This window comes from Athene noctua, chromosome 27 (assembly GCF_965140245.1).
Source record: "Athene noctua chromosome 27, bAthNoc1.hap1.1, whole genome shotgun sequence".
NCBI classification, from domain to species: Eukaryota; Metazoa; Chordata; class Aves; order Strigiformes; family Strigidae; genus Athene; species Athene noctua.
The window spans coordinates 7440474-7463601 of NC_134063.1; the positions used below are offsets into that span (position 1 = coordinate 7440474).

General features: G+C 55.0%; 1 protein-coding gene across 2 annotated transcripts in view; it reads right to left on the reverse strand.

The window, feature by feature from the left end:
• STK11 (serine/threonine kinase 11) overlaps window positions 1-19003 on the reverse strand; it is a 41536-nt gene extending 22533 nt beyond the window's left edge. For both annotated transcript variants that reach the window (XM_074927854.1, XM_074927855.1), the window contains exons 1-6: window positions 17321-19003; window positions 7694-7777; window positions 3918-4007; window positions 2699-2831; window positions 2081-2217; window positions 1436-1563 (exon numbers count right to left, since the gene is read on the reverse strand). In XM_074927854.1, coding sequence (XP_074783955.1) covers window positions 1436-1563; window positions 2081-2217; window positions 2699-2831; window positions 3918-4007; window positions 7694-7777; window positions 17321-17610 — 862 coding nt within the window. In that variant the 5' untranslated portion in view covers window positions 17611-19003. The remainder of the gene's footprint in view (window positions 1-1435; window positions 1564-2080; window positions 2218-2698; window positions 2832-3917; window positions 4008-7693; window positions 7778-17320) is intronic.
• Window positions 19004-23128: the final 4125 nt, after the last annotated feature.

The window sequence follows — 23128 nt, forward strand, 5'->3', positions numbered from 1 at the left end:
CAGCGGGGCTCTGCCCTGTGGGACGCTTCCCGAGAGCTCTTAGAGCCAGTTAATGCTTTTGGAAACAGGGAAATAACTTATTTCATAATCGGCGTGGGGCCAGAGAAGCTAGAACCGTCTCCGAGGAGGAGGAGGATCGCAGGGGGTCTGGCACCTCCTCGGCGGCGGGGCACCAGAGCTCGGCCACACAGCACCACCTGCCGCCACCCGGCACTAGCCACAGCGGCCCCGCGGGGCACGGAAGGGTCCAGGCCGGAGCTCAGCTCCGCGCAGCCGCCCCGGGAGCCCGCGGCAGCGCAGCCTGTCCTGCAGAGGCACAACTGCGGCCGTTCGTAGCACGAAGCGCAGCTGTAAAATGCTTCGAAGGCGTTAACCCGGCTGGCCACAGAGTGCCCCGGCACCGCGGCCCCCCCGGGCCACGAGCAGATCTGAGGCCGCCGCTGAGCCGAGGAGGGGAAGCTGCCTCCGCCAGCTCACGGTCGCCACAGCCCTTGGCCCACCCTGACCCCCTCACCCGTGTAGCACAAGAACCAGAAAAATGAACTTGAAACACGACAGCCTCATCTCGTATTTGAGGTCTGGTCTTTCACAAACAGCTGAAGACAAAGGAGGAGAGGGCGAGCCGGCGCTGAGGGCCGGGGGGTGCCGCTGCCCCGGGCTGTGTCACCACCAGAACCCTGGCCAGGGCGTCCCGCGGGCTGGATCGCTGCCCGCCGGCTCCCAAACGGGCATCGCCCACCGAGCTGGCTGCTGGCACGGCAGAACTGCTGCCCAACTGTCCAGCTCCAGAGGCAGAGACCGTCCAACACCAGACCTCAAACTACTGCAGTGACAGGAGCAAAAAACCAAACTAACAAAGGCCACAACCCTCTCCTCTGCCCCGGGAAGTGCCGCTCCCGTTTCTCCCACAGCCCTGCTGGGAAGCGGGCACCAGTCACTTTGCTCCAATATCCCTGCAGCTCTAAATGTGGGGGGAAGGGGGACCCCTGGGACCGCAGCACATCAATTCAGAGCAGAGGCTGATGAGGAGGGACAGCAGAACCCGAGTACTCAGTATTTCACATTACAGAAAGCTGGGGCAAGGAATTTACTCGAGTGTTCTCACCTGCAAAACCTGCACCAGAGCTACGACGCCAGTTCAAACCTCTTGTGGACTTTGTCTTTAGACTTAAAAGCTTCTCAGAGCACAAGAAACATAATGCAAGAACCAACTCTTCATGGAGGAGCAGTGACTGCAACCCATGCAGGTATCTCAGGAAAATACCAGTGTTAAAGATCTTTCAGGGTCTTACGAGGTTCACGAGCATAACTTCCCTTTCCAACGGGGTCCTGAACCCTCACAGCACCCTTGGTGTGAAGCTCTCCCCGGCACTACGCAAGTGGAGTTTGTTGTAGCTCTGAAGTTTACCCTTGTAGAGTCAGTTGGGAGACTCACCTCTCAATAAGTCCGAGAGCGGAGGACCACAATCCTCTGGAATTGTGTAGTCACCTTTTCCAATGTTTTCAAATAATTTATAGATATTATCCCCTTCAAAAGGGTATAGACCCGTTGTAATGTTGTATCTGTAAAGGCAGAAGGAGAAGCTGTGTGAGAAAAAGCACAGAACAGGTGTTGCGTTCTTATGTGACTACGGAAACCAAAAGAAGGCAAGAGGAAACTAGAAGATGAATATTCGACAGTACTTGGAATGCCTCTTTAAACGTATCCCTCCTTTATCACAGCCTCTTCATTCACATGAGTCAAAGCCACCAAGACATCTCCCTGACAGGCTGGGATGGAAGAAACTTAAAAATAAATACTAGAGATATTTGTGGTTTCTATTATTACAGTAGCTGTGCGTCTCGGATGCTGAGGAATGGCTGGCAGAGTCACTCACTGAGAGTAAAGACAACTTTCTTCAGAATCACGAGTACTTCAGGGAACATGAAGCCACCCCAAGAAGGGACCAACACCCCGCCCCCCTCCCTGCTCCCCCGGCAATGGGCAGAAGAGCGGCACTGACAGCAGACAGCCCAGGCCTCAGCTATCTGGGGGCTTCTAAGTTTTTATTGCAATCCCTGGATGCTGCACGGGACTTACAGTGTGACCCCTGCGGACCAGATGTCTACTTTAAAGCCTGAAAAGGTGTCAAGGCCATTGGCAATTTCTGGTGGTTGGAATGCTGGCGACCCTTGGCTCGTTCTGCACGTGTCATCCTCGGCAAAGGGATGCAACGCCTGCAGAGGGAGAGACTGATTAGTGTCAAGCTCCACGGCAAACGAACTGTAACACTTAGGAAAGTTTCACCTGGGAAATGAAAGGAGCAAACTCTTGTTACTGAACATCGACTCACCCGTCACGAGAACGGGCCACCACAGCAACCCCAAGCCAGGGACAGCGCCTACCCCTCTCCTACCCAGCCCAGAGGCTCCACAACCAGGGGGACAAGGTCAGGCGGCTTGGCGCCTTCTCCCCACACTTCTGGGTTTGTCTGAGATCGACGCCTCCCTCCACACGCTTCCTGGCTGGAAGTTTTGTGCCGTTATCAACAAAAGCGTTTTGCCAGTTGCAATAAATATTCAGTCACTCCAGAGCACTCCGCAAGTTTAACAGAACAAAAGCCCAACTGCACAACAAATCTGCTGACACCACAAAGGTGACCTAAATCTAGAATGTCACGCTTCCCACGGCCTTGACTCCTCTGTGCTTCTCACATACCTCTGCTACGCCTAAGTCAGATATTTTTAGCGTCCCATTGGTTGTTAGCAGGAGGTTCCCCGGTTTTATATCCTTGTGGACAATCCCTTGGCTGTGCAAGTATTCTAAGCCATCTATAAGCTGACAAAAGTACCTGCAGAAATAGAGGAAAAAAAGTCAAGGACTTCCAGAGACTAACACTATGTGAACTACTGATAATACATAAAGCAAAGGGTGCTGTTACTGGAAACGAGTCAGTAGATTTGCATTTGCTGAGGAACTTGAGGCCGTGGTGTGTAGGACACGGCCCTCGACGTTCTGAGAGCGGGCAGGTGCCCGCAGAGCTCGGTAACCAGGTAACCCCCCCGAAGCGCCGAGCACCACTGAGTTAAGCTAGCAACAGATGCTTCCAGGGGCACAGCTTGCTCTAACACAGGGTGGAAAAAAAAGTTTCCTTTAGCCAGTCGAAAGGAGCGTTTTGCTGCAGCTGTGGTCAGAGGCTGCGGGCAGGTCGCTACCGTAACGAGTGCCGTGCACTGACAGCCTGACAACAACTCTGCACACAGGCTTTTTATCTCATAGTATCCAGAAATAATGCTTGACTTAATGTGTATTTCACTTAGGCTAGCTGTAATCTCAGAGACCACCTTAAACAAAATGAAAATACGGCCATGAAAGTACCTAGTTACAGGGATTTGCTGCTCTGCATGGATCCGCTATGCACGGCAATCTCACACCTATTTCCAGAATTCTAAGGTTCCTGTACTTGCAGAGTGAAAGGAGCTTCAGCTTATTCTGCCTACTAACTAAACAAGTTACCAGATCACACTGGATATTGCCAACTCTTAATCCATCCAAAGACCTTTGATCTCTTTCCTGACACTGAATTTGTGGCTTTGCCTCTGTTTAGGCAGGGCAAGTCCTCAGGGATCCCCCCACTGCTCCCATCTTCACCGAATGGCAGGGCTGGAGGAAAAGGGCCGGACGGGTCATCAGGCACCTCATGAAGTAAAACAAAAATAACAGAAAATTCAGTAAAGATTTTTTTTTTTTTTCCCAGAGTCTAAGGGTTATCCCTGATGCCACTTCATTAGTTTTGATTTTTTCTGCAGTTGTCACACAACACCAGCTTTACTTTAAAGTGCAGCCAGCGGTGTAATCGGAGGAGAACGTGCTCTCGAATCCAAGAGAGCACCGTGGCGAGAGGCTAATGCAGCCCAGGGAACAAAGCTGTACTTACCCGTGAGCCTGAAAAACTGGAAACCTCTTTTCTGGGACACTGTCCAGCATTTCCTGCATCCCACACACACAGTACTCCATCACCATATACGTGAAGGCAGAGTTAAGGAAGCTCCAAGGTTAAACACTTCCCAGGCAGCCGCTGGGAGAGGAGCAGAGCCCGTTCCCTGGCTCACCCCGCGGGGCAGGGCCCGGGCTGGGCTGCACCTCCCGAGGCAGCGACCTCCCTCCAACCCTGACAGCACTGTGCAAAAACACCCACCAGAGAATTCTTCCGCTTAATGACCAGCTGCAGCTCCGCGATCAGGCCTGGAACGGGATGTGAACTCCACAGAAATTAAGCTGGACATCTCAGAAGAATGACAGAAATGGGATCATGCTCTGAAGTGGCTACAGCAGGTTAGGAGGGCCCTGGCAGGAGAGCTGCAGGCTGTAGCAGATTGTCCCCTCACCTTCCCAAAGTTCGTTATTCTTCATTTCCTGTTTCAAAGGGATTTGGCTCTACGAACGATTCAACAGCTGCTGCTTACCCCCATCCCCATCGGAGTATTTCAGTAGCAGGAGAAAGGATCCCTGGGGAGCTGGGAAGCTTTTTTGAAACTACACGGGTAAAAAAAGTTACAACCGAATGCCAAGAACTGGTGGCACTTTTCAGCATTTGTTCCCTCGCAGCATATTCTAGTTTTCGTCTCCTTAAGCTTTAAAATTGGGGCCAACAAACAATGAAAACTACACAACTGCCTAAAGCAGTAATTGCCTGTTTTCTTGCTCTCCCTGGGCTTTTCAAGGCAGGCTGTGCTGCGAGGGGCTTGCGAGAACAGACCCTGAGACATCTGGTGGCTTCGCCAGGGGAGTGCACCTTCGAGAAAAAAGCAGAGAAAAGCAACTCAGGCAGCCCGTGTTCTCCAGAGCACAAAGCATTTCCTTGGTCACTAACTATTCCTGGCAGATGCCTTCTTAACCTAGGCCTAAAATAAGTTGCTTAGGCCCCACGATGCCATCTTAGCTCTCGAGGCAGGAGAGACTAACGAGATGAGATGAGCTTTACACAGGATCTGTGCTGAAGACTGTGTTGTCCTTTTGCAGCACATTCTATCCAGGAGCTCAAACCACGGTGCAAACTCATTAAATCTGTGCTACATTCCCCACGGGAGCTGCTCTTCAGAGGGACCCTGGAGTACTGTAAGATTTTTAGGATGGGCATAATGCCACCCAGTACATCAGTAGAAGCAAGCATAGCAGAAAGAGCTCCCAAAATTCATTCCTACCCTTTCTTACTCTGGGAGAAATCTGTGGACGACATCAGCTCTCCCACCTTCCAGAGAATAATACTAACAGTAGATTAGAGAGAGCAGCTCCCGGGAAGCAAAGCTCTCGCTCTCGTCTACAAAGGACAGCCTGACTGCTGTCATTAGCTGCCAGGCTGGCTTCACCCCTTCTGCTGTAACAGACCCGGCCCCGGCCGACCCGCCGGATTAGAGCACGAACTTCCAGGCAGGAGCAGATCTATTACAGGTGCCCCAAGAAGACTGAGCTCCCAATTCTTCTCATCAACAGGGTTCTGCTCCCACACACAACCACACTTACTGGTAACAGAAGCTGTCGGAGGGTGCCAGCTGGGATGCTGCTTATTGACCTGGGTTTATTTTCTGCCTGGATTAGTTCTCCATTCATCACCAGCTCTGCATTCCCAGCCACAGCAGGTCATCAAAGCAGCCCATTAAATACTAAACGTAGTTGATATTTTTAATCCAGTCATCACAGCTTTCCCTTTACCAAAGAAAACCACTGAATGCTTTGACGCTGCACACAGGCTGTAAAACCCGATCTGCCCAAGGATGAACACGGCCGAAGCCTGCAGCTCGCTTTATCAGCAACAAAACGCAGGTGACAATAGAATCCTTCCTCCTTCCACCAGCTCAGCTGAATGACAGCGTCATTCTGGAAACAAGGATTTTATTAGCAAAGGGGAAGTTGACATCCCTCCCCTACACCCCAACTTTCACCGTGCCTTGTTTCCTGCCAGGCACCAACACAGGCATTTGCACGACCACACAGTGGAAGGAGGCAGGGAACCGGCCCCCGCAGAAGCCAGCCTAAAAGGCAAAGTTACTTCTCAGCTGGATCTGTCCCCAAAGCCATCTGCCAGGCGGCTGCACCAGCGTCTGTGCTGCCGCATCCTCGGACACGCTGCACAGGCACCGGGGGTGCCAGGGAGAAGCTGGAGAAAGGGTGAGTGAGAACGTGACTGGGGGGGACACACAACTCCCACTCCCAGGGAGTTCACAAAACCCCTCCAGTTATTGCCACGCACGTGCACAGAGTAAGCACTTACAGAAACAAACCTTCTACGAGCGTAGAAGCAGATCAAGCTAAAACCAGAAAATTCAACCTAAACTTGCAAGGGGAAAGTCCTGAAAAACAATTTGTTCTTTTTCAAACACTACCACAAAGCAAGGAACACCCTTCCTGGCTTCGAGAGGTCACATCTCTGAATGACCATTTTGGGTTGTCATCACCTGTTACCAACACATGAGGTCTCTCTCGGGCTCTTTTTCCCCAAGCTTCTCCTTTAGCAGCCCAGCTTCTTATTAATTAAAAGGTATCTATAGGCGGTAATTGAATTGCAGTCCCTTCGGTCTGTTAAGGCTACAAAACAGAAGCAAAAGTTGTCATGCTTTTTTCATACTAATGACTTGGTGGCAGAGTATTTGATCTAATTAAAGCGCACAATTAAATTACCTGTTTTCTGAAGTGCTGTAATTGGAAGACAGTATTTAGAAAACACTGTCAAAAAGAAAAGCAACCATTTATAACACGGTACTTGAAGAGATCAGCTCCATAAGCTTACAGTCTGGTTCAAGCCAAAGTGTGGCAGACTCAGAAACCAGCTGCTCACGGGCAAGCGGAGGCAGGTCACGGCGCCGGTTCGTGTCCGTGCGGACCCGGGGGACACGGCGCGGGACGAACACGGTCAAGTCCGAAGGATGCGCCGAGATCACAAGCCACAGCTTTGAGTCGAGGACTGGACAGTTCAGCCTCGAAAAGCTGGGCTGTAGATCTCACAGCAACAATACCCTTCCAACCTCTCGGACCGTTACAAGCTTTAGGTCACTTCGAAGCTGTCACAAGGGGCTTGCTCATGAACAGCGGAGGCTTGGCCAGGCCCAAGAGTTCATCTCATCGCGTCGGGGACAATCGGCAGCAAAGCTGCCCCCAGGAAAGGCAGCGCTGCAGCACAGACCCTCCAAGGGGCAGGGGAGAGCTGCAGGCATCAGGGGGCCAGCAAGGGAGTGGATTTTTTTTTCTTCTTCTTTTGAGGAAAAGAAAAAACCCTAAACTACTGCCAAGAACTTAAAGGAAAAAGCATTACAAAAATTGATTTCACATAACACAGACAATAAAAGGCCCATCTTTGGAGGGAAAAAGCACTAATGTACCACAGCTTGGACAGGAGGTTAGAAATGACAGACCCACAGCTCTTTTCATCTCCAGGTTGCTGAAGGTCACACAATAAGATGCAGTATTTGAGGGTCAGTTTGGGTCCCCTACCCCGGCCCTGCATCTGTAACCTGGGGACAACATTTCGTTTCCTAACTGGGAAACTTAAGAAAACGTACCTGTGTGGAAAGTACTCCAGACATAGCAGTGAAAGCAATTTTAAGCTTAAGAAACATTCAAAAGGGCCTTTCAAAAGCAGAACTCTAATGATTCAGCACTATAGCAGAGAACAATGGGAATTCAAACCTTATTAACAACTGTGTGAAAAAAGGATATATTTTCTGCTTCTCTTCATTGTATAATACATCTACCAACTGGATCACGTTTTTGTGCCGTAATCGTCGCAGGAGCTGAATTTCCCTGCAGGAAGAGAAAAGGAAAAAAGTTACGTTTAAAAAGCCTATTTCCTTACAACAGAATGAAATGAACGTTTTCTAAATCACATGGATTTTAAAGACACTTCAAACCACGTTAGTCCCAGCTGCTTCACCTAAGACTACCCATGCACGCTGTCTGACAGAAGGTCTTGTATGGTCTTGAATTCATTAGTCCAAGGTCAGACTATGAAGATGCTCCCGGTCACTGGGACTATAAACGCTTCCCTTTCCAGTTAACACCACACGGGGAGTCAGTTTTCTCTGGGCAGGAATTTTAGCCCATTGGTAAACCACAGCAGCAGAACTATGCTCAAGGAGTGACCTACCTTTGTGCCAGACTTGGAACTGGCCGTAGGAACGCCCCGTGCCAACGCTCTGGTGTCATTCAGCACAGGCTGCGTTACTTCTGCCAATGTAAAGTTTTATCCTGTGCTCCAACATAAGCTTTATTCTGGTTTTGCCCATAAAATCTGGGCAGTGCTCCACTTTAACAGGAGGCTGACGGCCGAACAGCCCCGTTCAAGGCAAGCAGAGCAAGAGCAGAAGGGCGTCGCGCCGGGGCAGCCCACAGCAAACAGCTCCTGGAGAGACGCTGCCGGCCCCCAGCCGCCGGCCCCGGGGAGGGAGCAGCCCGCAAACCTCCACGAGCCCTGGACTTGCAGGGGCCTCCCACCCATACCGGGGGGTTTTAGCGTCCCCTGCGGTCCCACCCGCTCCCTCTGGCCCTGGGCTGGCGCCTCACCGTTCCCAGTTAAAGCTGGTGCTGACTGAAGGAACTGAAACGCCACCCTGGCAAGCCAAAGCCCACCCTGATGTGCTCCACGTGCCAAAGGTGCAGCTTTAGCAGCTTCCCTCCGCTGAAAGCTTTTCAGACAAGGCTGGGCTGGGGGAGCTGGGCTCCCTCCGTCTCGCCAGCTGACCCCGAAGGATGCGCTGTGCCTGTGTTCGCTGTGATATCTAGGACAGGCACTTCCAAGAGAAACCTTTGATGTTCGCACTTCGTGCTTTCTTATACGTAAGTGTCATCTGTAGTTACAAGAGCAGAAATAAATTTGCTTGGGCTTCCAGTCTTCGTACTTCAGGGTATGTTTTTCATCAGCATCGTGACCAGGAACAACCCCCAGAGCTGTCAGCGCGCGGCAGGATCGTGCGCTGAGGTGTGCTCCGCTGCCACGGGAGCGCCCAGCGCCGTTAACACCCTGCACAGCCCCTTTCAGCACCAGTTCTGTTCTTCAGCTGGGAAGCAACTTGAGTGTTAAGTTACTTGCCAAAAAAAGGAATGAGAAGTTTCTATATCTAACAAGCAATTACTTGTGATAGCTGTTGTATTGTGAGGGGGTAGAAGCAATTTAGACATAAATATAAAAACATCAGACATCGGCTGATCTACTAAAGACACAAATGAAACGAAATTGATTTTTCGTTATACTACATGAAATTCATCTGCAGAGGGGCTGTTCCGCAGAACCTGACTTCCCGCAGGACATACGAACTTCGGAAAAAGCAGGAGAGGTACCTCTCAGGCAAGGCAGAGCCGCGCAGCGCCCGCAGCCGCGGGAGGGAGGGAGGGGAGGGCGGCCACGGCCGAGGCTGCCGGGGGGCAGCGGCTCCCCAGCGGTCCCGGCCCCAGAAGCTCCCGGCGGGTGGGACGTGGGCACGGCAGCTGCCCCAGCCGAGGGGCGGGAGATGGCAGCAGCCCCCAGCACCCCGCCTGGGCTCCAGCAAGGCCCCGCTGTGCCCCCACACGCCCCGTGAGCTCTCTGGAGCCCTCCTGCCGCCCCAGCCGCGCTCGGAGCCGCCGCACGGTTTAACAGCTACAGCCTGCCCGCCCCGAGCGCCACCGAATACAACGCACAAGCTGCCCGGTGTCGGGGCTGCAGGCCAAAGCCCCCCGAGCTGCTCAGCCCCTCAGTCCGTTTGTGGGAGCAGCTCAAGTGCCCCCGCAGTAAGGGCGGCACAGAAATCATCCTGGAGATGCATCAAATTCCTCACACGCAGGAGCCAACTCCTGAGGCAGTTTCAGCCCTTTATTAAAGCTCCAGCTTCCAGGAGAATTCAGAAATGAAGCAACCAATGTAAGAATTACAACATTGGTCTCAAGAGTGAGTCAAACACAGGAGTTCCAGCTAACAATTCCATTTTCTCCAAACTCTAGTCCTAACTTAACTTGACAGAATGGTTCAGAGATCTGAACTGTGGAGGGTAACTAATGTGGAAGTGAGGAGACATCTTCCCTCGGCTACGAAAACAGAACCTTGGGTGCCATCTCCTATCGGCTCTTTTATCTTTGTCTCTTGGGGTTTTGTACTGTGCCCCAAACAACAGTTTAGTACCTTTTGCATTAAACTCAACCTGCAAAATCCCACTGGGTGCCAGCCGTGAGGAAGGGAAACAGGAGGATCAGGACAGTCAGGTCAGGGTGGTTCTGGCAGTGTCTGGGAGTGCACATACTGCTCTTTGCTTTGTTCTGCTGCTGCTCAGTTCTGGGCTTGGGCTAAGCTGTACCTAAACCCTTCTTCGCAGCTTCTTTCTCTCGCCTTTCCAGAAGTTGCTTTAAGCAGCGCGGTTACAGTTCGACAGTTGGGACTCTTGAAGGCAGCATTACAGGGAATTCAGAGCACAGTTTCGGAAGCCAGAGCCTCTGCCCAAACACTGACACACCGAGCTCAGAAAGCCACTCGCCCCTCGCCTGCACAATTAGCCAGCCACTAATAACAAGCTGTGGCCAGTACAAAGGCTTGTTGATACATCACTTCTGATTAACAAGCCAGTAACTGCTCCTTCAGAAGGCTCAGTAGATCCAGGAATGAAAGCAGGTTTTTTTAAAAGATCTTTCAAGGATCCCTGAGCAGCAACACTGATTACTTCACGACCAAAGTTTAGGCCAGGCACTCGTGCTTTATCATATATGGCTTTAAAAAAACCCCATTATGACGGCTAAACAGAAACCCAGGATAACAAGGCAAGGCTCAGAAGAGTGTTTAGTTTAAATGGCAGGCAGATTTGCAAAGTGATGCAGCCACTCTAATTATAGTAATGACCAAAAGGCTGAAGTGGATTAAATTAGCATAGAAACTGCAGCCAGCATTAGTGTAGGTCTAAGAAGTTTCTGCATAATGAAGGGAGACGGGCTGGGCGCTCAGACCAAGCTGGCAGGAGCGGGAGCGAACACACACATATTTAAATACGACTGCTCTGCTGGGAAGGCAGGGAAAGCTTCCAATATCAGGAACACATTTAAAATCCTGATCCCAACAGCTCATTCCCTGTAATACGGCTTGAAAGCACAAATACTAAATCCCTCCACCTTTAACAGACTAATAAATATTTCATATTTATGTAATGATTTTTTTTTCCCCAGGAGGACTTTGCGAACCAATCTGAAATGCCAGTGAAGTGCACCCACCTCTGGGGCAGAGGCCAAGCAGCCCGTTTCCCAGAGGAAAGATTACTTCTATTTTTAGCTACTCTTGCATTCTGGAAGGACTGAGGAACAGAGAGAGCCAGACCACAGCCACCTCTGATTCCATTTCAGTTTGAAAACTTCATCAAGTAAGTGAACATAGGTCCTCACCTCATCAGAAGGTGCCTAAATTTACTTTTTTTTAAAATGAACCCTAAAAAAGCTCCACCGGCCACTGCTTTCTTTTGCAACTTGCCTGCACAATATCCTTTTTGTCGACAGTACCAGGAAAGATTTGTGTGCCTACGGTTTGCTGCCTTTCCCCTCAACCAAGGCAAGGTGTCTTCCTGCCTCCCCCTCGTCAGCCTAATGAACCTGCTCAGATTTGCTGGATGCCTTCTGAGCTGCTGCAACTTTGCCTCCTTTCCTTGCTACCTCTAACATTTAACATGCAATTTAAAACACAACAACCGCTTTTGAGGTCAGACGTCTCCCCAGCACAGAGGAAAGGGAGAACCCCAGCAAGGGAGGGGCCTAGGCTGTGCTCTCCGCAATGTGGTACTCGCCCTCACACCCACCCTACTCATTATGTGGCCAGAAGAGTCTCCAGCACGGAATTCTCTTCCTAGTTTTCCCGACTAGAAAGCCCTCAAGTGCGTGGCAAGACTGACTGCCAGAGTTTGGGGCCTGTTTCGAAGTATAACCATCTCTGAAGATCTTTTCCTCTTCTTCCTCCCACTGGAAGGTTTCTCTGTGGTTCTGTCAGACCCCTAAGCTCACCCTGACAGATAAGCTCACCCCTAGCAGGGTACCGGGGGGGTGGTGTTACTCACAACTGTATAAAGCAAAGCTGCCTACTTGTGCTACGTGATTTTGAAAGACGCCGAGGCCAGCCTGGAGAGATGACGTTTTTCCTGGAGCACGTCTTCACCATAAGATTCAGCATTTTGCTACGGTTTGTTTCAAGCCTCAGTTTCATCAAAGCCATTCTTGCTTAAAGAAAAATAAGCAATACAGGCAAAAGATTCATTATTCCCTTCCTTGGCTTCACAAGGTTCCTCCACAGGCCCAAGATTTCAGGATTTTATTGGAGACAAGCGATGGTGAATCTTTTCCACATTACCTACCGGGTCAGATCGTGTGTCAAAGGCGGGTTTGCAGCTGGGCTGCAGCGAGCGCCCTCAGCCCGGGAGCAGCCCACCCTCCCCACTCCTGCGCACACAGCCACGGCCCGCCCCGAGCTCCCTACGAACAGCTCGTGGGGCCGAGGAACCGGCACATCTCCCCCGCCGCAGGGTGCCCCGGCCAAGGGCGAGGGGACGTGTCAGAGAGCAGCTCCACATGCCAGTTCTGGCACGCACCCCAGAGCCACTCGCACCATTCCTGCTACCTGCCGCGAAGGACTCGGGTCATTCAGCCGTTCATTGGGGCTTTACGCAACTAACAACTACATTATGTATTTGTTTAGATTGATTTTGTAATCCTGCGCAGCCAAAGCAAATTTTAATTACAAGTTAGTACCCTGATATGTCACAAAGCAGATTAACTTATTTAAGGTCTAGCTTGTGAACAGCCTTTTCCTGTTTATTTCACCCAAGAAATGGCCCTCCGCTTGCCAGGATGCGCCTTGGTATCTTCATCCGCACAAGACGCTGCACCTCTCTGCTCTCACGAGCAGTATTTCAGACCAAAGCCCGAGCAGAGCACTGCACTACTTCCTTCTGCAAACGCAGCTTTACAGATCTGAGCGTACATCTGGCACGGGGAGGGGCCGACGTCGCTCCGTGTCCATGAGCCCCGCGCTGATCTACATCTTCCACGTTTCAGTACCCAAACGGTTCTTCTCCAGCCACTACCCCAAATACTGCTGGGAGCGCTACAGCCACTCCACCGCGTCCCCAGTGCCCCTCCCTCCCCGAGGGCGCAACCTGTCAAGATACAGAAACATCCACCGAGGTCACCACACTTCCTTCTTTACGGGCACCCAGAAGCCCCGGTGAGGGGAAATGCTGTGGAGGCAGGTGAGAGCGGACCCTCTCCCTGGACCAGCTCTCACCCTGCAGAAGCTGACAGCCGCAGACCCTGCTCCAGAGCTCCCTGCGCGGGCCCGAGGCGCTGCCAAGGCGGGTGAAGACCGCAGGGTTACTCCTTCCCTTTACTAGTTCCGGGCCTGCACGCCCAGCCACTCGCAGGACGTCCGGCATCACAGGCCCTGTACCCGCCGCAGGGCTGCCCGCGCTCTCCTGCGGATCACAGCTCCTAACACCCCACCGCTGCACCCAGGCAAACACCCAGCCCCGCCACGAAAGTAACAGAGCCACCCGGTGCCGTAGAGCAGCGTTAGGAGGGGCAGGAAAGCAGAGAGTCAGGCTGAGCCCATCTCTGCCTAGAGCACGCGCCTCCGCGGCTGCAGCGAGCCCTTCCTTCAGCAGAACTGCCCATGTTTGGAGGCGCGAGACTCTTGGCGTGCAGACCCAAGGAGCAAACTGTCAAAGCAGAAGAGGCCTGCTACACATTTTAAACCTCCGAGGAATTCTAATGAGCATATATTCAAATCTAAGTAATCACTGAGCATGGTAAGTACAGTACAAGGCACTTGGGATACGCACAGAAAGTCCCAAACACTTAATTAAAATGTGAGGCTATTAGCACGCAGTTTTATTAAACTTGTGCTGCTAGAGACAAATAGTCTTCCAAATCTTTTTTTCACCTTTTTGGCAATCCTACTAAACTCATTTTTTGTATTAACTGGAAGCACTAATTAGCCATAGTACTGTCTGGTTGACTAAGCCACCCCCAACTTTCTCTAAAGTAACTGAAGAGAAGCAAAGATTCCTTCGACTGATTTAGGGAAATCGTGTCTTACACGTTTAAGCCCTCAACATCCTCACCAGGGCTCACAGATCCTTTAACAGCTCATTTCCCCGGGGCAGAACCGGAGTATTTTAGGATAGAGAAGAATCGGTTGGTTTTTAGGTCTCAAACATGTTTCAGTCATAATTTCTAGGTCCCCAAAACTCTGTTACTGCACCAAGGAGGCCGGGGCGGGCAGCCTGCACGTGCCGGACGCGGCTGCAGGCTCCGACATCAGGCTCCAACACCCAGACGGCGGCAGCCGGGGCTCCCCGAGGTGCAGCTCCAGCCCCGGGGTCCCCAACGCGCGGCACAGACCCGTCCCATCCCGCGGCTCACGGCTCCTGTGCCCTCCCGCGCTCTCCTTCCTCCCTCTACTCGCTCCTGTAATTACCCAAGGGCCAACAGTCTAGGAACTGTTTTCTAGGGAATTTCTTTGACAAGGCACTATCAGTGCGAGTTTCACCTTCAGCACAGCAGCAGCAACACCGAGGCACCCCGTGATAACGGCACAAGCCCATTATAAAAATTCATTTACGTCTCTGTCAAGCAAACCATGTCAGACATGTGGCTTTTTCCTGGAGGGTAAGAAATGCTGGAGACCACTTCAGCCACCACAGGCTTTGCAGTTAAGAGACAACTGTACAAGGTGCTTTGAGACCGAAATAGCAAACGGCCACTTCCAAGAGATAAGCACGTGTAAACCAAGGCTGAACACCCCCCGACGGCTCAGAGCCTCTGCCAGTGCCCTGGTCACACATCTGCGGGACTCCATGAAGAAGTTCACCCCCAGAGAGCAGACGTTCTGCAGGGATTCCACAGCAGAGAACACACTTCACGAGGGATTTGGGACTCTCCCTCCTGACCACTTCATCTACCACGAATGCAAACGCTTTGGAAGAGCCTTCTGCACACACACACCAGCGGGCCGGGGCGGGGAGAGGGAGCACCAAGCAGGGCACTACTTCTGGCGGCAGATGGAGGGATTTTTCGTCTCAAAAGGCACCAACGGAAGTCGGGAAGTTTACAAAGATTAGACGACTAGTCACACTCACAGAGCAAGCTGCAGACATCCTCGTACGGAGAAGGACGCAAGCGGGACTGGAAGCCGAGCCCACCAGCACAGGAACTGGCTGTTCACTCATGACTGCTCTTAGTAGCTTTCAAGAAAGTGGAACCTAATGGTGCGATTCAGTCCACAATCTGATTTTCTGCTGTTCTATTACATCTGAGTTGTTTGCTGGGTATAAGCCACGCAAAGCTGCCCAAATGCAGTTGTAGAAAGTGAAATTTTAATGGAATCTGGCCAAGCAACGTGACATTAAAAAACACAACATTAGCAGAGTCCTTTCCAGCACTACCTGGAAATACAGCAAGGGCTTGCTCCCCCCATGCACCCCGAGCAGTCGAGCCGTGCAGGGTAGATGACGTATCTCACCACAACAGGTTTATTCAGAGCAGAGACACCTTGCACTGCCCGTCGCGGTGGTGCCGAAGGGTTTTGGCAAGGTCAGAGTGCCACGGTACAAGGGTACCACAAAAACGTGACATTTTGCCTTAAAAAAATTCACCACTGAAGCAGCAGATAGAGGGAATGAATAAGTGGACAAAGAAAAGGACAAGGTGACAAAAATAGGAACTTGAACTAAAGTAAACCCTCGTTAGAAGACAACATCTTAAATCTGCCTCAGTGTTTTGAAGCAGGTGCGGCTGAGCCAGAAAAACATCCACAGCAAAACAGAGCGGTGCTTGGCGAGTCTGCTTTAATAACTAACCTTAATGAAACCAAACAAGACATTCACAGACAGGCTCTGTGCATGAATAAAACTTCTACAGAGTTCACTTCAGGGCACAGGACCATTACCATGGTTCTGATAGCAGGAAACTCTCCGGGTATCTGGCAAATCCTTTTTCACTACAGGGGAGAAAAATTTAAATTTCAAAGTTTCACTAAGGAGGAAACAATCTCCCCCTTCTTCAGTAGAAGCTCTTGATGTAACTGAAGGAGGGGGCAAGGGTGGAAAGGGGCACTCATGCCTATACCAGAAAAACAAGAAACATTTTATTACATATTAACCAACCGTTTACTCTGATTCTGAACTTGAGCCAGCAAAGGAGAGAAAGGGAGGTCCCAGCATTAGGATTTGTGACTATTCCGTAGCTAAGTCTGTCACTGAAGGTGAGAAGGCAAACTTAAACAGCTCACTGACAGAAGTCCCGGGACAGGATGTGAAATATCTCACAGCTGAGCTCGGAAACTCAAACCAAACTGAGAAACAGAAACAAGACTCTGCTAGGTCAGGGCTCTCCACGCAGCACGCCCCAGCTAAAGACGCAGTACAAGACTCTTCTAAACATCTCACAAGTTCTCCCTCCCACTACGAGATAAACCCTTGCAAATGGTTTGGTTTGGCTGCAGAAGGCTCCCCCCCCTCCCCAGCAGATAAAGAGCTATCTCCCAGGGCTGTGACAAACAGCTGGCTGCAGCCCCACGGAAAGGGAAAGTTCCACCCCGGCAGACGCAGCGTAACGCCAGGCTGCTCCCCCAGTTCATTTTAATTACTAACTGGTGCCCTGACTAATCAGTATGTAACTGGCACTTCAAAAGCTTCCAAGCACAGATCTTGAGTCACTGAAATAAAAAGGGTTGACAACCCTTGTCCCCATTTTACAGCTGCAGAAATCAACTGGAAAGGGCCTGGGATTATTTCAGAAACGAGACCAAGAGAAAACCCAAGACTCCCCGTGCCCATCGGGTGCTCAATCCACTGGATGATGTTCCAGGCACCTGTGACCCGGGTGGGAGCAGCCACCCCAAAGCCCTCGAGAGCCACACACCCCCAGGCAGGGCCCGAACAGCGCAGAACACAGCACGGAGCCCCTTTCTGCACTCCCAGCTCCACTTCTCACCTTCCCCAGCTGACAGCGCGTTTACCTCTTCAAGGTGAAATCTTAAGGGGGAATTCCTTTAAGAAAAACAATTTATTCTTTAAGCAATACTATTAATAAAGTGAGGTGTGCTGCGGGCTGTCTGTTCAGACGGACAGACCGGCCTCCCCGGTCCTTGAGAACCCGCTCCCTGCCCCGTTCCCAACCTCAGCAGGAGCTCTGGCTGCCCCTCCACGGCAGAGACTGCTGAATGCCCGCGGTTCTGGAAGCCCTTCCACAGCAGAAAGCCATGTTGTTATTTAAAAAGATACAGAACTTCAGCTGGAAATTAATGACCAAGTTTGACCCCTCAGTTCCCAGCTACCAGAAGCATTTACTTACTTTTTCACATTTGCCTCCCCATTGGGAATCCTGCGTAGCTTCTTCTTCTTCAGTATTTTCACAGCTCTCCTACAGAGCGTTTCAGAGTCCAACATCTCCTTGACTTTGCCGTAAGACCCTTCTCCAAGTAAGTCTCCCATCAGGTACTTGCCAATGAGCTTGGCCCTTTTCCGCCGGGGCTGGTAGATGACCTCCGTAGAGTCAATGCGATGGATAAACGTGTCCATCCCCACAGACATCAGCTCGCCCTCTGCAAACATGCCCAGCTGCTGTGGCTCCTGCATATCCATCCTGGATTAAGTTCCTTAACCTGTTTTCCTTAAGCACTCAGGGTTTTAATCCTGTTTGTTAGTTTCCAACACTCCCTTTTACTCCTTCTTGAAAAAAAATATCCAGAAGATTGTACAAACATGAATAAAAAAAAAAAAACAAAACCAAAACAAACCTATGAGCTGCAATTGGATGCTAAAAGATCCAGGCCTGGCTCCAGTAACACAATGTCTTTTAAAAAGAATATATATCTTTGACCAGAAACACTCAGTTTGGGACTTGCTTTGCTTCCGACCTGGTCCCGCTGTCAGGGTTCTTTCAAGTCAACTTGGCCTTTAACTTGGCCCAGTTTGATTCTTAAGTGCTAGGTCATCCTCTGGGACTTTAGGCCACCACATAAAAACAGATAATTACCGAGTCTCTTTCGTGACTTTCCATTCCTAGTAGATCATAGTCACCAACTCCAGACGGGATGGCAGGGGGAGCGTTTCTGCCCTGCTGTCCTCACCGGCCAGCTACGAGCACAGAGGGTTGGGGTTTTTTTTTCAGCCGTTGGGAAGCTGGAACCAAGTTTCTTTGAAGGAGTTTTCAGAAACAATTCTACCGTCTTCGCTTTTCACGCCTACAAAAGTTTGAGGCCTTCGGTGCCTATCAAGATCTCCCAGGGGCATCCTTCAACCGCTCGGATTCCGCCTGGCACATGATGTGTCACCACCACTGGTCCAGGTGTCAGCCGGTGCCAGACAACGCAAAACCTACTACAGCTTTACCGACCCACCTTGAAACGGAACAAGCAGGAGGAAGTAATTCTCTCTGCCCAGCACCCAAAACACCCCATTCCCTTTCCAGCAAGGGAAGGTCAACGAGGAGATGCCAACCTCGCCCGGGCTCTCCCCCCCCGCCGTCACACCCCCTCCGCAAGTGTCACTTGGGGTGGGGAGAAAAACAAGCGACACCGCAGGCACCCCCGGGGAAAGCAGGAAGGGACTGAAAAAGGGGATAAAACACTTTAAGTGCAAACAAATTACCGACGGAGAGAGGAGGGAAGGGACACCCCGGGCGGAGGTGACCTCCGGTTCCGCCGCAGACGGGCTCCCCGCTTCCACGGCGGGGCGGCGGGAGCCCGCCCGGGACAGGCCCTTCCCCCGCGGGCCGGGGACGAGCCCCGCCGGCAGCTCCGGCCGCTCCCTCAGCCCCGGGGCTCCCCGCCCCTCTGTCGAGTCGGGGGAGGGGGGCGGGCAGCCTCGTCCCCCCTCCCCGCCGCCGGGCTCGGGAACCGGGCCGGGTCCCGGCGCCGCGCTCCCCCCCGCGTCTCCCTCGCCTCAGGGGGGGCCCCGCCAGCCGCTGCCCCCGCTCTGCCACCGCGGCCCTGCCCAGGGGCCCGCTCCAGCCGCCCCGCGAGCCCGCCGGCCGCCGCCGCCCCTTTACCCCCGCCGCCAGCCCCGCCGCACCGCGCACGCCGCCGCCATTTTGTTTACCTCCCGCCCCCGCCCGGCCCCGCCGCGCTCCCGCCGCTGCCCCCGCCGGGCCTCGCACCTCCCTGGCGACCGACGTGCGCGCCCATTGGCCGCGGCGCCGGCCCCGCCCCCGCGCGCTCGCCCGCTGATTGGCTGCGGCGGCGCTACGAGGGGGCGGGAGCCGGCGGCGCGGCTTTCGCTTCCGGTTGGTTCGCTTCGTTTCTAACCCGCCCCCCCGCTCTGGCGGGCGGCGGGGCGCTGTGATAGACCGCGGGAGCTGTCCGTCACCGGCGGGGGCGGGGCTGACGGCGGCGGGGCGGCGAGGGCAAAGGGCAAAGGGCAGGGGGCGGAGGGCGAAGGGGAAGCGGGTGCCATGGCGACGGGGCGCGGGGCCTGTGCCCGCCGCCGCCGCCACCGGGGCCTGCCGGGGCGCGGAGCGCGGCCTCGCCGCCGTCCTCGCGGGCTGCCGGCGCTCGGGCCGCTCTGCAGCGGCCGCAGGGGTGGGGAGAGCCCGGGGCCCCCCGGCCCCCGCCGTGCGCCGGTTCCCCGGGCCCGCGGGGCTCCGCTCCCGGTGCGGGGCAGCACCCTCTGCCCGGCGAAGGGGCCGGCAGGGCGGGGGATCCTGCGGGCCGAGGCTGAGCGGGCCCGGGTTGCTGCTCCCCCGCTGCCCGCCCGCTCGCACCCGCCGGTAATTCGGCACCGGCCGTTTTTTAGGAGCAAAACCGCGCTTTGGGTCAAACTGCATCTTCCCTGGGAACTTCTGCTGCGGATCCGGACGCCTCACGCTGAGTTTAACGTGCGTGAAAGCGCCGCAGTGGGCGCGGGGGATTCGGTCCCGCAGCTCTCCCGAGGGGAGGGTCCCCCCGAGGGTCCCCCCCTCCTCGCTCGCCGCTGCCCCGGCCCGTCGCGGCCCCTCGGGCCCCTTTCCCCCCCCCCCCCGTCAGACCACACTTCCCTGGCTTCTCCCTCCCCTGCAAAGGCTCCTGATGGCTCCAGCACCCTCGGGGGGTTGATCAGGACAGTCAGTCCCGGCGCGTTTCCAGGCTCCAGGATAATAATAAATAACGGGCGGTAAATAAACCAGAACGTGGGTTTTATCCGCAGCCCTCGGAGGCGACCCAGGCGCAGGGACGCGGCTGCGGCCTCTGGAGCGGAGCCGGCGCCGGGCTGGGGGGCGGCGGCTGTTTCCTCTCTGCTGAGCAATGCCAGCGCAGGCACTGGAATCGTCCGTTTTCCCCCAAAATCCGTGGCTGGGGAGCGGTTTCCATCGAGTCCAACCCAGCGATCGTGCTCCCGCCGGTCCCACAACCTTGGCTCCGGCTGCCGGAGGTGGATTTACTGGGGAATTTACCAACATCACTCGAGCTCCCAGTGCCCGGCTCCACCGTCCCGGCCAGAACCCCCGGCAGGGCCCGAGGGGGACGGGCTGACCCCAGCACCCGCCCCAGGCAGCCTCGGGGGTTCTCTGCTGTCTAATAAGGGTTGGGCTTCACACCCCTGCTTTCCCCCCTCATAGGGGCATTAGAAAGGTCTCCCAGGAGGGTTTCATCCGCTGCATGGGAACACGCTGCAGCCGCCCTCCCACGTGAGGGTTTTCCTTGTGACAGCCGGCTCCTGCGCAGAGGTGGCCAGTGCAGCCCGCGCCGTGCCAGCTCCTGCCGAGGAACAGCCGGGCGCAGTTACTGGCTGCACACCCGCTTCCAACCGCCCAGAGGAACCGAGATGCTGGGAGCTGCAGCTTCCTCCCAGGCCCCGCCGCAGTAGAGGTTAAAAAACCCTTTAGCAAAGGGATCAAGGCAGGCTCAGCCGGGAATCCCACATGGCTCCACGAGCTGAGCCGTTGTTCTGAGGCAGGACAGGACAAATCCACGAGTTCTGTCTTTTCCTGAGAGTTACTGACACCACACGAGATCACAGAGCACAGGCAGAAGAGCCCCAGGACCATTTTGGGGGGCCTGAGCAGCATCACAGCACATCCCTCCACCCCGGGGTCCCCAAAGGCTCAGCAGCTCCCCAGGGAGGGGGGTCAGAGCACCGCGATGCTCTGGCCTCACCCCAACTCCGTTGCTGGTTTGTGTGGGGTGTTTGACCCCACGACAGCAGGAGGAGGTCGGGGGGAGGCTCCGAGGGCTGCCGAGCACCTCCAGAGCGCAGAAGAGGGGGTGCACAGGAGCAGGTTGCCCTGCTGAGCCCCCCCGGCTCCTGCCAGCGGCTGCATTTCCCTCCTGCTCCCTCGCAGGCTTTTCTCGTGATAGTGCCTGGCCACATGTGATTTACTTCGATCTTGGCACCGAGTCCAGAGTGCTGGAAAGCGATCACCCAAATTCTGGTAAGTGCCGCGCTTCCCCTCCCCGCGAGGGACGGGTTCCCAGCAGCGGGAGGGCAGGATCGATTGGAAACCGTCCACAGCAGAGAAACCCGGGCGGGAGCAGCTCCCGTCGCTTCGGCTGCAGCTCCAGGTCCGCGTTGCATCAGCTGCACCCCGGTCCCTGCCAGTCCCGCCGGGCTGGCAGGAAAACGGCTCCCCCGGAGGTGAAACCCTGCCCGACCCTCCAGGAACCGGCGGCTGGAGCGGGGCAAGGCAGGGTCTCACTGCAGGGCGCCCCCCCCCCGGGGTGTCCCCAGGCACCCTCAGACGTCCCCACACTGTCCCCCATCAGGGGCTCGTGGCTGCGTCAGCTTTGCCAAGTGTCTGCCCCCGCGTCTCCCCCCCCGGCTGGGGGATCGGCCTGCCCAGGAGCCGAGGGGCATCAGGCTGAGACCTCCAAAGCTCATTGCATGTGTGCACAGCCACCGCTGTCCCCTCCCCGGCCACAGCCCCGCTTCCCACCCCGAGGGGGCAAGGAAGGGTCAGCCCAGACACGAGATGGTTTTGGAGGATTCTCCCCCCTCGGGTGCTGTCCCTGCCCCCCTGCACGCTCCAGGCCCCCCCCCAGCGCAGACAGACCCTGGTCCTGGGGCCGCCTCTTCCCGCAGCTGCGGGGGGCACGGGGCCAGCTGGTGCAGGGCTCCTCGCTCCTCACCCCGGCGGAAAGTCAGGGGATTTCCAGGCTGTGGGAAAAAACAGGAACCGCCTGCGTGTGACAGCGGCCGGGCTCACCCCGGCACGGCCGGAGCGCAGGCGAGCAGAGCCGCAGAGCAGGGCCCTAAAACTCCCATCTTTGACCCCATTTCCCTGGGAGCAGTTGCCCCCCCAGCTGCCCAGGAAGGGCTTTTTCTGGGGAAGCCAGGCCACTTCCCGGGGCCAGAGGTCAGGGCAACAGCACATCAGCTTTCTCCTCCTCACATCCCACCAGTGCCGGCACAGGGCAGCCCCAGTGCCCCCAGTGCCCCCATCCCAGTGTCATTTCTGCTTCATCCCCTGCTTGGGGGTTTCCTCCCCAGCCCATCCCAGCTCTGCGCAGCAGGGAGGTGCAGGCAGGGCCAGCACGGGGGTGACCCCGCAGCGGGGTGCCAGAGCTCCCTGCACGCCCGAGCGGCCCTGGGGGCTGCACCCAGGGCACCAAACGGGGCCCCTTGCGACCTGCGACCGGGGCCGCTGCAGCGTCACGGCGCTGAGTGCTCGGGAAACGCCCGTCCCGTGTCACAGCAGCCACGAGCTCAGCGAGAAAACTGGTGCTGGGGTCACCTCCGAGGTGCTGCCGGAGCAGCAGCATCGAGCTCAGGGGGTGACGTTCCCCACCAGCACCCACCCTCCCCAAGCTGACCCCCCCAGAGCCCAAGGATGCTCCTGCAGAGGCACTTACAAGCCCTCCCCTGCCTTATTAAGAGGTGGCAACTAGGGCAGAGGCTTTATCTGCACCTGCCCGGGGAGCTGCGCTGGTGCAGAGGGAGATGGGGGGGCGCAGGGAGCAGAGGAGGCACCGGCGGCCTTTGGAGCAGCTCCCTGAGACCTGCAGCCAGAGCGTGGGGGCACGGGTGGCTCCGGGGGGGGGTCAGAGGTGGCTTTGGCAGGGTCAGAGGTGACTCTGGGGGGGCACGGGTGGCTCTGGAGGGGTCAGAGGTGGCTCTGTGGGGACATGGGTGGCTCCGTGGGGGCATGGGTGGCTCTGGGGGGGCGCGGGTGGCTCTGGGGGGGTCA